Source organism: Battus philenor, unplaced genomic scaffold, assembly GCF_028537555.1.
Source record: "Battus philenor isolate CCGP_79_NKW_IND1 unplaced genomic scaffold, ilBatPhil1.0.hap1 SCAF_6, whole genome shotgun sequence".
Classification (NCBI taxonomy): Eukaryota; Metazoa; Arthropoda; class Insecta; order Lepidoptera; family Papilionidae; genus Battus; species Battus philenor.
In genome coordinates this window covers 3234150-3249851 of record NW_027181726.1, presented here as the reverse complement: position 1 = coordinate 3249851, position 15702 = coordinate 3234150, and the positions used below count along the sequence as shown (strand labels likewise).

The window sequence follows — 15702 nt, the reverse complement described above, 5'->3', positions numbered from 1 at the left end:
AATGAATAGTTAAGCCTATTAAATTATCAAGTGTGGGAAATGAATGTATATAATCAAATTAAATTTAACAATTTCTCTCAGCTTGTCTATAATGTTCACATTCTATTCTATTTAAAGTCGGTAAATGTCAGTCGTTTTAAATGATGCTTAAAATTCAAGCATTTTATCCGTAACTTCCGGCAAAATATTCGACGAAAAGCTCGCGCCGGATGTAACCATATTGGGAATAAGTTCGCTTGAAAGCTGTTACACGACACATCCTTTGAAAGGCAAGCGGAGATCGTTTTTATTAAATCTGATCGGTGTGATGTAACTTTTAAGGACTTCGAAATCCAACTGTTTTTTATCGTTTTGTTTCGAAATCTTTTACACCTATTTCCAATCAACCTGTATAAGGTGTACACTTTGAAACTATTGGAAGCCGAGAGGATAATAACTACAACAAAGTCTGTAAGGACAGTTTAATGTTAATATGTAGTAATAAAAACTTTGAAGACACTTGTTTTTGCTATAATTAACGTAATGATAGTAAGCTAAGTAAGAAAAGAACTAATATATAGCTACATTCGCTATGTAGCAGTAGTCGTGCAATAAAGTGCACCGCCCGCCAGCCCGCTGATAAATGGACATGCGGCAAACAACATGAATTACATAACTACCACCGTTAATTCACTCAACACGTGTTGCTTCCCCTCCACGGGGCGTGAAGTAGCTATATATTAGTCTTTTTCTTACTTACGATGGACAATGGCAAAGTAACGACTGAATCTATCATATAGTACGCTATTTATTATTCCTGAAACCATTGGTTTTCGGATAGGGTGTAACGTACATTCGTGGTGGTCATTTCAGCCCATAGACGCCCACTGCAAGGCATAGGTCATAATCACCACGCGTGGCAGGGTGGTTGGTGATTGCTTTGTAGTATTATGGTACGCAGAGGACGCTGCTGCCCATCCTCTAAAATCTTGTTTGTGAATAGTAACTTTATTTTATAATTAAGGTACAAAGTGTGAGTATATGATTGATTGTGAGTATAAGATCCCGGCAATCGAACTCGCAACATGCGATCGCAAGTCTCAGTAACCTACCGCATGGCTACAACTGCTGATATCGTATATTAATTGACAGCGAATGAGCTATAGTTGTAGAACCTATTTCCAATCATCTCGTGTATAAGTTTAAGTGAGATTCATAGAGTGTTGTATGTTCACACATATGAATTGAAATAACAGCCGAAAACCATGCTTAAAAATTATATGTTATTTATTAAGCATCACAATCAAAACTCATAGCATTAAATATGTAAAAGAAACACAATCGATCCTTTTTTTCCTGCAATGGTATTTATAACCGTAAATATTCGCCGAAATTATAGTGTGGAACACTCCAGGATTCATACACGCAGGTGCGTTTAACATCTTGCGACAAACCTTATACTTCCATTATAAATTCTCGCATGCGAAAATAAGTCTTGTGTTTAGACGATAAGGTATAGAATTGCGTGAAATATTAAAGAATTATTGTCTGTTCCATTTAAACGTGTAAGCCCATCTGTAAGACTTTTCGGCGGAGAAATAAAGAAATAGTACATTGTACTTGTTCAGATCTAACGGTGCCTGTCATTATATAAACAGATGAGATTATAGTTATTTGAGAAATACCATTTTGACATACATTCATTTGTTGACATAAAAGTTTTATTAACTAAATATAGGATTATGTATTGAACGTTTGAATTTGGGCATCATTTCCAAACTTAGTTATTCAACGAGTCACGTAGGGGCTATACTAGGGATTTCTCGAGAGATCAAATCAGGAATGAGGATATCCTTAGACGATATTCTTACACAAACGTAAGTTCTCTGCATAGCTCAGCTTATTGCCAAGTTGAAGTAACACTAGATAGAATATATCGCCATGTATGCGATAGCAAAACAGATGATTCTGAAGTTCAATGTTGTTGGAAGACGTTGGATGCAAGCCAGTCCTATTGGAAATCTATGGAATAGGCCAGGAATGATGATGTTTGTAAAACGTAAGTTAGAAAATTTAAAAATTGTTATTGAGACAACATAATATTGAAGGAGTAGGATGCGAAATGGAACTGGTTAGGAGAATCACTTGCGACAGCATCGCTTCCCTCTTGGAACATAACGAGAGCCGCCGCATTTTACTTGCGGTTTTGTATCAACGTGGTAAGCGACTTAATAAGGCGCAACAAACTGATGTAGAATAAGGAGAAGACTCGAAGTGTGATGTGGTAAATTGTAATATGGAATTGTATTATATAAACTATCACCAGATCTAATATTGAAGGGAATGTCAATAAAAATAAGCGAATAGAAAAATGTAAAATTGTAGCAAAGTATGAAATGAATATAAACAAATGCTTTGAGAATGATAGAAAATTCGAAAGATAAAAGAATGAACAAAGAAAGAAATAGTGATGGACGAAGGAAAGTGTGTTTTATTACCCCTTGCCATGATTTATCGAGTCTGACTCGTGCTGAAAATTTTGGTCCAACTAAGATAATAAGACTGGTATTAAGATCATCAGACCAAACATAAACATCACTAGTCGATTAATGAGTCAAGTAAAAAAATGAAATATATACAACAGTATTGGACTACAAGTGTCAATATCAGAAGCATTTACATTTCGGGTCGTATTGTGACCTTTCTCGCTCATTTGATCTGTTTATCGTATTAACGCGTAACACTTAGACCCGAGTTTAGTCCAGCTAAATGGCACGGCATGGGATTAAAAGAAAATGATGAAAATATTATTTGTAAACCATAAAAACACACAGTATTAAAAAAATTAAAAAAAATATAATTTAGACATACGTTGTTAAATATAATGAAAGCGAAAAAGTTATAACGACTATTAGCTTAATTATAACATATTAGTATTTAAAAACATTGTACGCAGTTTCCGATAAATTGTTCTAAATAAACCGTAGAAACTGGAGTAATACCTTTATGGGCGTGCGTAAGTGAATACGGCCCATCTACCTGATCACACCACAATACTGTTCCCGTTAAGAATAAAAAAAAATCTGTTACCAGGCAACTGCAATAAAGCTTCCTATACACGAGAGAATAATTATTTTGTTTATGCCTATATAATAGCGAAAATAAATTTCTTTTGTTTCATTTTTAAAGAAACTGTTACAGTATTTCACAACGGCTTTGTTATTTTAAAAATTATCACATAAATACTTTAGTCATCTGATTATTATTGTACCAATAGTTAAAACAATCAATTATAATCCCTTCTGCTTCCAAAGGGAAGTTGCAAAAGTTTTGTCTTTAAAAAGTTTTGCTCTAATAAACTAAGGTATATTTATTTTACTAGAATATCGCTTATAGTGTCTGGCATTTGATTTGGAATAACGAAAACTGAAATGAGACATTCGCTAAGCTTAGCCATTTAAATGGTAATTATCAAGTTGTCGAAGCACCATGAGATAAAAACAACGCTCAATAATATCTAAAGTAATCTATTTTTTGCATAAACCTACTTTTCTGCCCGGCGTGCCACATCAAATGCTGTCTTAAAACGTATATATAAAGTATTTTGAAATTTTACATTAGCTGTGTATGTAATTAATATTTTAACTATTAAATATTGATCCACTGAAGAAATAAATTTACCGGTGAGCGCATCGTCCTTATACAAGGATCATTAATGAACGATATATAGCAGTAAATTTCGTTTTAGATAAAAATATGAAAAGATTATTTATGCTAGGCAAATATTTACCTAGTCGCCTCTCCATAAAAGCCATAGTTGCTTGGAAAGTAAGCTTAAAAGTTGCGTTCACAAATTATCTCACAGTTTTAAAAGATATGACAGATGTTTGATGTTCATGACACGTTAACGGAAGAAGGAGGTAATCATTGTTAAACAGAAAAAAGTAGTTAAGTATTTCAATCGACCGTAATTATTTATACTGTTTTTTGCATACAAAACGACTTTTTTAATATATATACTTATACAAAGGATGTACACACAAAGCTTATAAACCTCCAGCAAAATGAGGTGAAATTATATTTTAAATAAAAGAATTATTTGAATTTGAACCTATTCTGAGATGATTTGAACAAAACAACACAGATGAATCCATGGGAAAGAATTAAATATGTAGAAAGACGACCACGGCTCTCTCGGACGCCCTATGTCGGGACGCTAGCCTTGTCACTCCATGGTGCCTTCACCGAAGCGATCTATGAGCTTGGCGATCTTCCAATCCGCTACAATTGTGGTTTGTAGCGACCCGAGCCGAAGCTCCACCAAAAGCTCTCGAGCTTAGCAGCCTTAAAGGAGGTCATAAGCTAGGTTCCCGCTACTAAAAAAAAAAACCGTAATTGCGGAAGACGCTAATTTCTGACACAGGTGCAATGCCTGCTTCCGATCCGCTGAAATGATGGTGTTGATACGAGACTCATTCTATATTTCAGACATTTGTTTAGAGTTCCTTCAGTCTATTTATACTTAAATCGAGATTTTTAGGATGGTTCAATGCAATTAAAAATAAACATTCAAGATACTTATGAGTCATATTACGTAAGTATATAAGGGTCTTAAATAAATAGTTGATATTAAAATATAAAGAAAATATTGAGAAATCGAGAAATGGGGTTAGCTTATTTTTAAAATAAATGGTTTATTTACTATACGAATTGTTACATTCAAACAAAAAGCATCGCAGACAGGATTGTAGTCTCGTGACAGAGAGTAACAGTAGTACTGAGAAACAATTGACGTCGCATTAAACCTTTTTTCGTTCAATTGCACTGTCCTTGCAGTAAACAAATTACCCGACACTTTTCACCGAAAGCGAAGCTCTGTTAACTCTTTGTTTCGGCGAAAGTAAAAGTTGTAAAATGATGGCGCTTGTTCAAAAGATTTCATTGCAGCGAAATGTCCTTGTTATTTAGAAACACAAACATAACGTAAACTTTTGTTGCATGTACAGTGAAAAAAGTAATTTACTGTTGTTACATTGTAAGCAATAATAAAAAGGATATATAGCAATAAAAAAAAATATGTTTCAATATGTAGTCGTTGATTGTTGGTAGTTTGTCTTCATATAAGTCGGTTAATATTTTGAAAGATATATGCTGCTAGTACCCAGGTCTAATATCGATATCTCTGAAATAGAAGGTGCAGTATTTTAAGGTAATGAACCACCAGGTTTATCACCTCAAAAATATATGAAATTTTAAACAATTTGAAACAATTACAAAAGGAACTGTCGATGGGAGTAAAGCGGTCAAAAATTTTAATAATTATGTATTGAAATTTAATTAGGCAATACCAAGAGACCAAGTTTAGCTTCGGCTCTCTCGGATACCATTGACTTTGAATGCCAAAGAGGTACTAAGTGATAGCACACGAGCTCTAATTTTGGAGGCCCTTTAGCCAGGTCAATCTTTAAAGTATCCGCTCTAGCGAATTAAGAGTTCGCCGGCCTCACAACCAAAAAGTAGCGGTCCGTCCGAACCGAGGCTTTCGAGGGAGCCCTCCAAACTCGATTCTATATTGACTCCTGATATTGAGGTCTAGGCTAAGCGCTCTCTGCGTTCGCTAGTAGTCAAATTCCGTTCATAAAAATAGATAAATTGAAAGGCTTGACAATTTCTTTATAATTTAATTTTTGATGATGCCATGTTAATGATTTATTTTATATGAGAAATTCCAATGATTGTTATGTTACGATCGTTTTAGTTGTGTTTACATAGTATTGCAGTTTAAAAGGGACTCTTTAAAAATAAATATAATTGAACGAGTGAAGCTTGGGAAGTCAATTATGACCGCGAGGCGCTCACAGTCGTACCGGCCCGTTACACACAGGTTTAAATGTCGTCGGCAATGTAAATCCTGCAGCTACAGTTAGTTATGCGACGAGCTTCTAAAGAGGAAATGTTTGATGCGAACTTTTTACACCGCCTCATTTCACAAACGCGCAGGTGTTGTCGACTTCATTGTACAGGATTCGTAACGGGCTTCACGATATTACGTCGTCTTATTTCACGTCAAAAGCTTTAAGCAAAAGACAAACTAAACAGATTCTATATCATGCATGTACAAAGTAAATTGACTTTACAGTAAAGTGTTTATAAATTATAATTGATCTATTTTGATAGCATAAATAATCTTTGTATAGTACCCGCTGATAAATATTGCACATCGGCGTTTGGAACTCTTTCCGTTTATTATTTTTTTCCATTCATTATCTCCATAATCGGCTAATTTTGACTTCGTAGAGCCTTATCCCTGTCGCACACTAGCTATGTGACATTTTGTCAGTCGTGCGACAGAGATAACGAAGCCGAATGTCTCTTTCCAAAGTTCGATGTGCAATATTTATCGCCAGGTACTGTATTCATTTATTTACTCTATCTTTCGATCAGTTTTAAAGGTAACTTATATATGTGATAAGAATAATACCAGGAGAGAGAGATGAGTTTGTATTACCAAATTAAGCATCTTTAAAATGACGTCCTTTAACACACGAAAGTTGCTATTTGTAGATGAACATGTTCTAAATTCAAAGAAATCTCGTTAATGTTTTTTTTTATAATTTACGTGTAATCTAATTAAAAATATAGGATGATTGATTATAGGAGTTAAAGCTTTATAGGGTAGAATGTCTACCTCACCCTATCAAAATTAAATGGTTTCCGATATAATTAACAATGATGATGAACTATGAAAAATCATTTTCAAAATTCGGATTACTATATAAAATTAATAATTGTTTATTATCTGTTCCTGGAGTTTGTACTGCAAAGAGTTTTTGATCAATCGCATTGCAATAGAAAAAATAAATTAAAGTGATATATTTCAGACAGACGATACACGTGGCAAAAAGCTATATATTCACTCCTTTAAAGCTTTTTCACAAACTTTTTCAAACACCACGATTGAGGAAAAATATATTTATTTACATTTGATGTGATTAAAGTTATGCTGCTAGCTGGCTTAGGAATTATTCAGTTACATCGATACGGAAACAAGAAGTCCGCAGGCTTAAAATTTACGCTTTATGATGACATCCCAGTTACAACGAAGACGTAACCACGAAGAGGGTCTATACCTGTATAGGTGTATTATGTTGTGACAGAAGTTTAGTGTAAGTTTAGCGAAGCGAGAACGAAGGCTTATTTATTTGTAAATCATGTTTAATTCGGGAGCAAAAAAATACCTCACGAGAGATCGTAACCCTTAACCGCTCGTGCGTGACGTTAAGACATACGATGGCAAACTGTTACAATAAACACAGCCTAAAGCGACATAGCGTGATTGCATTTTGTGTATTTAACCCAGTACATACACTGATTTCCAATCGTTATATCTCAAAATAATCTAATATAGTAGGTAAACAAAGATCATAAATATTAAATTATTTGTACACTTCCATTCTTAAATCATTATTTCTTTATTTTGAATACTATGTTTGTAATGTGTCAGTCAATACAGTTGTTAGATGTTAATAGAACCATTTATTAGGACAACTAAGTAAATATTCTCATTAAATATTTTTTCTATAAATCATTACTATAAATGATTTGTTTTATTTTTGTGTCAAATGGTCTAGTTTTGTTGTATAATACTATTTACAAATTATTTTAATGAATTATTGTTACATACGTTCACAAATCAACACCGGACTCCCTCTGCACAATGAATAATGCTTCGCCCACTGCTGGGTTACAAAACTTTTGTGAGAACATCCTTTAGTTTATATTATATGGATGGTGCTGGAGGAATCCTCGCACTTTGCTCAAAATAGGTTTCATTTAAAAAAAAAATTACAAATTTATACTTATCTGTTCAGGCACGGTGTGATAGGCGCCCGGAATTTACACATCATTCGATTATTAAATCTGAAGTAGTCATTACGTTAAGGACATTTGCAATTTTTGTCTGCATAATATTTATTTTTGTGAACAAATTTTTATAACGTGAATATGTCTTCCTATCTATTTTGTGCTAGTATCAGTTATAGTATTTGGTTAAAATAAAATCAAATATTTACTTTCAACTAAATGAACTGAAATGTCAATAATCAATTTAAACAACATTCTATATTTGCCACTTCACCTTAGTTCTTAACACAGTTGTTTGTAGACGGGTGTCTTTTTATTTTTGGAAATAAAATTCAAGATTTTCACCTCAAGCTGTTACATGTAAGTGTGCTTGAAAAGTTGAGTGCACACCGAGTACTGTTTAACTGAATATTAATTTCATTTATGTATTTTTTTAGCAATTTTATTGAGTTTAAATGAAAATCATTGCAACTTTCCGTTGACATTGCTGCATACACAAACTATTATTTAACTAGGTTACAAAACCCACATGACCTGTATTTCTTAAAAAGTGAAAATTATATTAATCAAAGTAGGTCACGCATCTATGAGTATAATATATATATGTTAAAGCTTACTTTTAAATACTTGTACTTGATCCATAACAGTGGTTTGTAATATATTTTGCATCACAAAGCATCTACGCCTATCGCCTTGAAACATGAAAGCATATCACTTTTGTCTCATTACCGATAGTACTTTCAGCCCGAAACACGTTTATACTGAAGCAGTTCTATTTTGTCGACGATTTATGAACAACAGCTGCTCGTAAAGGGTTATTTAAAAAAAAAACATATTTATCAAAGTAAAACTAGTAATTAATTTCAAACTTATTGATTACTATGTGATTCGACAGACGTTCCGTCTTAACTATGAATAATCAAATCGTAACTCAAAGCGATCTGTCAAATGCGAAATACAATTAGGCAAATATATATTAGTCATAGAAATCGGAGGTTGTTGTACAGTGTTATAGGAATCTAAACATCAATAATAACCGTTTCATTTTAAAATATCATATCTTAACAATATAATTAAGGTCGCGAGCAGTTTCTGGATTCGGGCAGCGTCAGACCGATCATGGTGACGATTTTGAGAGAGGCCTTGCAGTAGGTGTTTATCGGATGATAAGATGATGATGATGATAAAGGTTTTGACACAGATAACAACCTACACATTAAAACATTTAACAAAATTGATTGGTAGATATTTAACTACAAATGTACTAGTAATACAGCTGTGTTTGCTTGGACAAATTAATTTACATCCAGCGTTATAGCCTTCACGCTACGTATTGTTGGCCACTACGACCACAATTATTTTGTTTTATATCATTCTTTACTCGCATATTTAGTTCGAATTCAAATTCGAACACCACCAGTGATATGGTCCTCATCCATCCAAGACGTTTTTTACGTTAAATAAAAACGACAACATGTATTCGGAATGATTGTTTGATGATATACTCACTGTTAACACACCCAAATGCATAACTTTCGTACACATGCAGTAATTGGGTCGCTGGGGTCCCGTACTTGCGCAACGCTCGTGTTCCCTTCTGCAGATGTAGGCCGCGATACGATGCGCACGTGTGTCACCGCCCTTATAAACGAATTTTGAATTACAATAAGCTATTTTTAACTGTCCCACTAGTTCCTCGGATACGCTTTTCATTACTACAATGAGAAACCTTGGCGTTTAGAAATATTGCGACTATGACCGAACTGCTGCTACGTTTCTTTCCGACGCATATAAATTAGTTTTAATTTTGGCTAATATACGCCACGGAGTACGTGCTCAGTTGGAAGTTAACGTATATGGGAAAGAATAATGAGGACGCAATAGATAGCCTTTAGAGATTACACTTATTTTGCTGAGACTCTTTCCGATTGCTCCACTTTTGAGGCCGTTTTCAAAATATTAAATAAGGATGGATTCCGTGACTTTTGGTGTCGTACAAAGCGATGCTATATAATATTAGTGTTAAATACATACAGAATATTTCTGCCACGTACACAGGAACACAGTTTCATAACTTGAATGTTTCTAATAATAGGATGAATGTATTATGGGCAAACTAATGCGTTTTGCCAACAAAAATTCCTCTCCAATATACCAAAGTTTGATTAATTTTCCACGACCCATGATGATGGTTATGCTACGGATTTCTTTACAAGATTTTTTTCAAAAATAAAAATAACTGAGAGTAACTAATATATAACCCAGGTACTCCGCCTGGGTTATGTATTAGTTATGCAAGTTGAAGTGCACAAGCGACATTGCAAGCAGGTCAGTTGGCCACTGGGATTATTGATTGAAGATCATAAGGGGTCAGAGCATGACGGCCCTTTACAAGGTGGTCAGAAGACATTGTTAAGGTTGGGTAAGGCTTTTGTTAATCAGTGGACGACCTATTGTTACAAGAAGGCACTCAGAAGAGTGTCTCAAAATAATTACTCAAGTGACATAAGACTGATTCTAGGTTAAGTTCACGTTATGTTTCTGGATTTAATCTAGATAAGAGAACACGAGACTGTGCACAATCTGATGGAATCTCATAAATCAGTCATTCAGTTTATTTATAATAACGTTGTAATGACATAATCTAAAAATACGAGATACCGAATGTTAGTAATTGCTACGTTCTTGTGAAATTTAAAATTAACTTGATTTTTTTTTTGAATAATATCGCTTTTATTCCTAGATCCGAGAAATTTAATTTTTTGCGCACGTCCCGAGTGATCATCGGCACGCGAGACGACAAAGATTTTATAATGACCCATTGTTGGAAATAAAGACATAACGCGTAACGTTGCACTCGAATCGAGGAAACTCAAGGTTTTCTTTAAGTTGCTTTATAACTTGATGACTTAATTGTTTAACTTTATTTTTCTGAAAAGACTGGCAGTGATGTAAATAAATCTTTATCAATAATTCTCATTCTTCGATAATTATATAAACCATGGCTCCATCATTGCATCGCGAAGTATGGTATACGACACCACGAATAATGTCTTAACACGCATATCATAGAAATACCACAATACTGAATAGCTTTTTTTAGCAGTTTTATTCCCCAATGAAACTGAATTTATGATGCTATTTTTGTGTAAGGCGTAACTTTACCACGACATTTGCCACTTAACAATAAAACCAAGCGCGATATTATTAAATTTATTTGGCGTTTAAAAACTAATTCTTATTTTTACTTGTAAGCGCTTACTTCATGAAATGTTTCAAGTAAATCAGGTGTTTAACATAAATATGTCGAAAGGCTAAATGAAAAGTACCTACAATCTACGTAATAGTTATTTAAAGATGCTAAAGCTTTAAAGGAGTAAATGTGTAGCTCATTTGATGTCAATTATTCTATAGTATAGTAGTAGTAGAAATAGCAGTAGTAGTAGTAATATAAGATAACATAGTAATAATTAACGATATGATAAAATAGTAAGAAAAGCGTTATCAACATTGTTATTATTTAATAAATAATAATTAATTATTGTTTATTATTGACCCTGCAGACTTAATACTACTAGAAGTTATTGGCCTATCGCATTCAAATGGAAAAAAATGTAACATATTTCAAAGTGGTCATATGATTTAGATTGATTGGAAATATGTCGTAAAAATTTGAAAGCTTTTTTCTGACAAATGAGGCATACATTCGTCACTTTAAAGCGTTTAAATCTATAACATTAAACAATTAATCATTAAAATTTGCTACGATTATCGTATCAAGATTATCATTAGGCGGCCTTCAGTAAGAAGGTATCATTATAGATAAAAAACTAAGCAAACGATACGCGAATGGGTCACAGTGAGGCAGGTAAGTACCGTGACTCACAGTGATGTCAGACCAGGCCGAGTAATAGTTGCATAGTGCACACCTACCTACGTATTAACGTGTGCAATCGTAAACGATGAACGCATCCGTTTTGCAGTCAGACACGTTCACGTAATTACAGTCTATTTTTTTTAATTAGCCTAGTATGTTGTTTTGGTGACGTTAATTGGAAAAAATCCACACATTTTCGTGATAATAATCCTAGATCAAAATTATTTTTTGATAAATATAAAAAAATTCAAAATCATTATTATCATTATCATGCAATGATATACTTTTTAATTTCTTCATATATGTATCTAAACCAACAGTCCCCCACTCGCTTCCTATGGCTTGCACTGCCTCGTTTTAAGAAATAATATCTATTCATAGACAAAGTTTCATACCTATAATAAATACCTAAAAGCAATAGTTTAAACATATTTTATTTTAATGAACGCAAGTTCGTTCCCTTTTACGGAAAAAAAATCGTATAATTCGTTCTTATGTAACCCCTACCTGGTAAAAATGGAACTTTCTTATCAAATTTGACGCTTCTAAGCCTATGTATTATATTATAAATAAAAAATTATAAGGATGTAATTAGATTGAGAAATAGGAGGTTTGTAACCAAAGACAAGAATTAAATTGTAGTGTGATATAAAAGGGAATTTAGTGGGATATTTTGGAAGCAAAAGAGAAGCAAGAAAGGTGATCGAAGAAGACTAGTAAGTCACAGGGACGTGAAATGATATTGTAACGGAAAAAAGGAGAGAAAAAATATATAAATAGAAGTGATAATAATTTTTAATTGTAAAAAAACCCTGTCCCTTCTAAGATAGAGGTGAACTAGGGGTCCCAATTACGAGGTCCATACAAAAAAGTCTCTAAGTCTTATACTTCCAGAGATTACGTTATGAGTTTGTACAAGGATGGAAATCTCTTATGTATAGATATATCTTTATATTATGTAGGTACCGTAAATATTAAAGAAATTTAAGCAATTTCTTGGAAGTAAAGAGCGATGACATACAGCGGTGGAGGAACGGTATCCGCCCTGGCACGCAACACCTTCCCTCGGGGACCAATTCCAAAGCGAGCCGCAGTCCCAGACTACGTGTTTTTATCGCATGTGACATGCAATTATTATACATATATTCAACTACAAATTAAATTTTATAAACTAAACTCTTTTCTCTTCCATAGTCACGGTAATATAATATTAAAAATATATATATGACATTAACTGAATTATTCAACTCTTTAATGTACAAGTGACTGCAAAAGAAAATAACTCAAATATACTAGGCAAAAAAAGAAGTACAAACGGCGGTCTGATCGGAAACAGCTATTTCTTCCAGACAACTATTTACCATCATCATGATCATCGAGTCATAGAACCTTATTGCTTACTCTATTGGATGGTGTTTTATGATAAGAAAAAAAAATGTATTTTTCAATACTTTTTGTCAGGGTACGTGAGCAAACTTCGTGTATTGTATATTCATCGAATTAAATGCTCAAAATAAAACTAAGGGACAATTGAATAGCCTAAATGAAATACAGGACTACAAAACAATACAAAAAGTTTAAAAAAAACTGATTTTATGGTATTGGTTACTTAATATAGTGAAATGCTTCTGCGCCAGTGGCAACCATTGTCATTCCAATCCCACTTATGCATATAGCTTTATAGTATACTACTTCGCATATTTAAATAAAGAGAACTATTCTTTTGAGCGTACAAATTGACGGGTCACTGCTTACTAACAACGACTCTATGACCGGAACAAGCAATGGGTCCGAGCTTAAAGTTACGCCCACCCCCGTAGCCGGCGTAGCTCGTCTCTACACTCCGGCTCAGTGTCGATCGTGACGCGATGGTGGACGAACGTGTCGGCGAGCGCTTACGAACCGATTTAACGTAAATTTACGCGGGAATAACTACGACCGTTAACTATGTACCAATAATTGTTTAAACTCTATATCATTATAATTATTTACAAAAGCATATATGTAATTGTTTGATGATATTTTTATAAGAATTCTGTAACGCGTGTTGTCAAAGAATATGGAACGGTGATGAGTTCTAACGGATTGTGGTGGAAGCGACAAGATTAACCCTTACGCGGAACTAGAGGCACGGCCGCCCCGAGGGGTGCGCCGTCGCCAGTTCATCAAAGGCTGGAAGAAGACCATGGGTGTCATATCTAAAACTCTTGGCGTTGTTTTCAGTCTGTAAGTGTAAATTTATCATATCTATCGTTCCATAAAATTAATTGTTTGTACTTATTCTAATCAGTGACATTAAGAAATTCTTACTGGACATTGTAATCTATTAACCTAGTGTTTTTATTTTATCGTTCGTGATTATGTTGTAATGCGTGCTCTAGCAAGTGAACAGTTTCATGTAATAATAGACTAACAGTTTTTTATCACATAAGGTTTAGGATAAAAACCATTTCGGATATTTATTAAAAATATATGATTTAATTTCTACGTGACGTACTTTAATGATAATGAACAAACCAGTCACTGTGGCAATCTTTGAGGAAGCCCTTTGCCTTGCAGTGGGGGTTTATCAGCTGATATGATAATGACGATGATTAAAAAAAAAACAAATTAAATCGTGTCAGAGTAAAGCACTTCTAAGCGCTACTAATTCACCTATAATATATATACATACCTATAAGGCTAAAGTTGAATCGAAACTAAACATGATTAAAATTAAAAATGTGTATTTCCAATTAATATAACTTTTTTTGTACGACTTTATCTGACTCTTCGTTCAGGTTTTGTGACATTAACAACAAACACTTGCCCTACTTAGCATCCGTTATCACATTTCGATAGTAAAAGTCAATTGTTAATGAAGATATAACATTATCATATTTCATTCATTCTAAGAATAAATATACTTATATCTATAAATAATTAATTCAATGATTTTAAGACACTAATTGAAATCACAGCTTCTAATGTACATCGTAATACATTCGACAAAAACATATTTGGATATTTAATATTTTGTGTATCGTTTTTGTCATAATATTTTATTACGACTGACTTGTTATTCCCATTTTTTTCATAAAATTATATATATTAAACTTTAAGGGTTATAGTGTGTACTGTCATTGCATTTTGTTATTTTAAAAAGGACGTATTTATTCGACTACTTCATGCTTTAACAAAGGCAGTATATTGTTCGTGCATTATATTTCGAAATTTTGTTGTAATATTATTCAAACACACTTATTCTGTATTAATACGAAAAGCGAGCTTTCATTGTTTCTCTTTACTAAATCGTTCCGCGTGTACATTGTTCATCTCCATTTATTTAGTTGATCTCAGTTTCTCACACGCGCCTAATGTCTTTAACAATTAGGTTATGCAAAAGTTACTTCACATCCATAACGTCGCGGATTTCGTTTTCGAAATCTTAACAAAGGAGATTTTTTTTCATTTTCTCTTTTATTTAATTTAACACTCTCACGATTAATAATACGATGAAAGTTTAAAATATAGCTTTAATTAATTCTTCCGTTCTTTAAGTTCTTTACTTACAGTATTTAAATTGACAAACACGAATTTTTTTTCGGAACTAACTCTAATTAGAAACCCGTAAAATAAAGTATTTATCTATCCCATGTACCAAAATCGCTGGTACATTTATTTACTACACTATAAAAACCACTCTTGTAACCAGTTAACAAAATGCTGTGTTTTTTTTATCGCTATTCGGTGACCATGTATCCTTAATAAATAATAACGTCTGATTAATATGACAAAAAATATAATTCAGATACCATTCCTGCTTCCTGATCACGCAAAGCGATTTCATTTGTAATTATAGAAAATTATCTACTCAGATATCAAAAGGAGTTTAATAAGAAAACCTCTGTTATTATTAATCTTATTAGTTTCGCTGTGAGAATGAATCAGAAATGTAATATTCCGTAGAACAAAGATCACCGACGTTGATCGAAGAATTGCTC

General features: G+C 33.3%; 1 protein-coding gene across 2 annotated transcripts in view; it reads left to right on the top strand.

The window, feature by feature from the left end:
- Hecw (Hecw ubiquitin protein ligase) overlaps nucleotides 1–15702 on the top strand; it is a 146361-nt gene that overhangs the window by 100270 nt on the left and 30389 nt on the right. Inside the window, exon 1 of one of the 2 annotated variants that reach the window (XM_068773921.1) lies at nucleotides 13586–13945. The exons of the other annotated variant lie outside the window; for it this stretch is intronic. Within the exon in view, the coding sequence (XP_068630022.1) occupies nucleotides 13905–13945 (41 nt within the window). The 5' untranslated portion in view covers nucleotides 13586–13904. Of the gene's footprint in view, nucleotides 1–13585; nucleotides 13946–15702 lie in introns of those variants that run through there. 2 annotated transcript variants of the gene reach the window in all.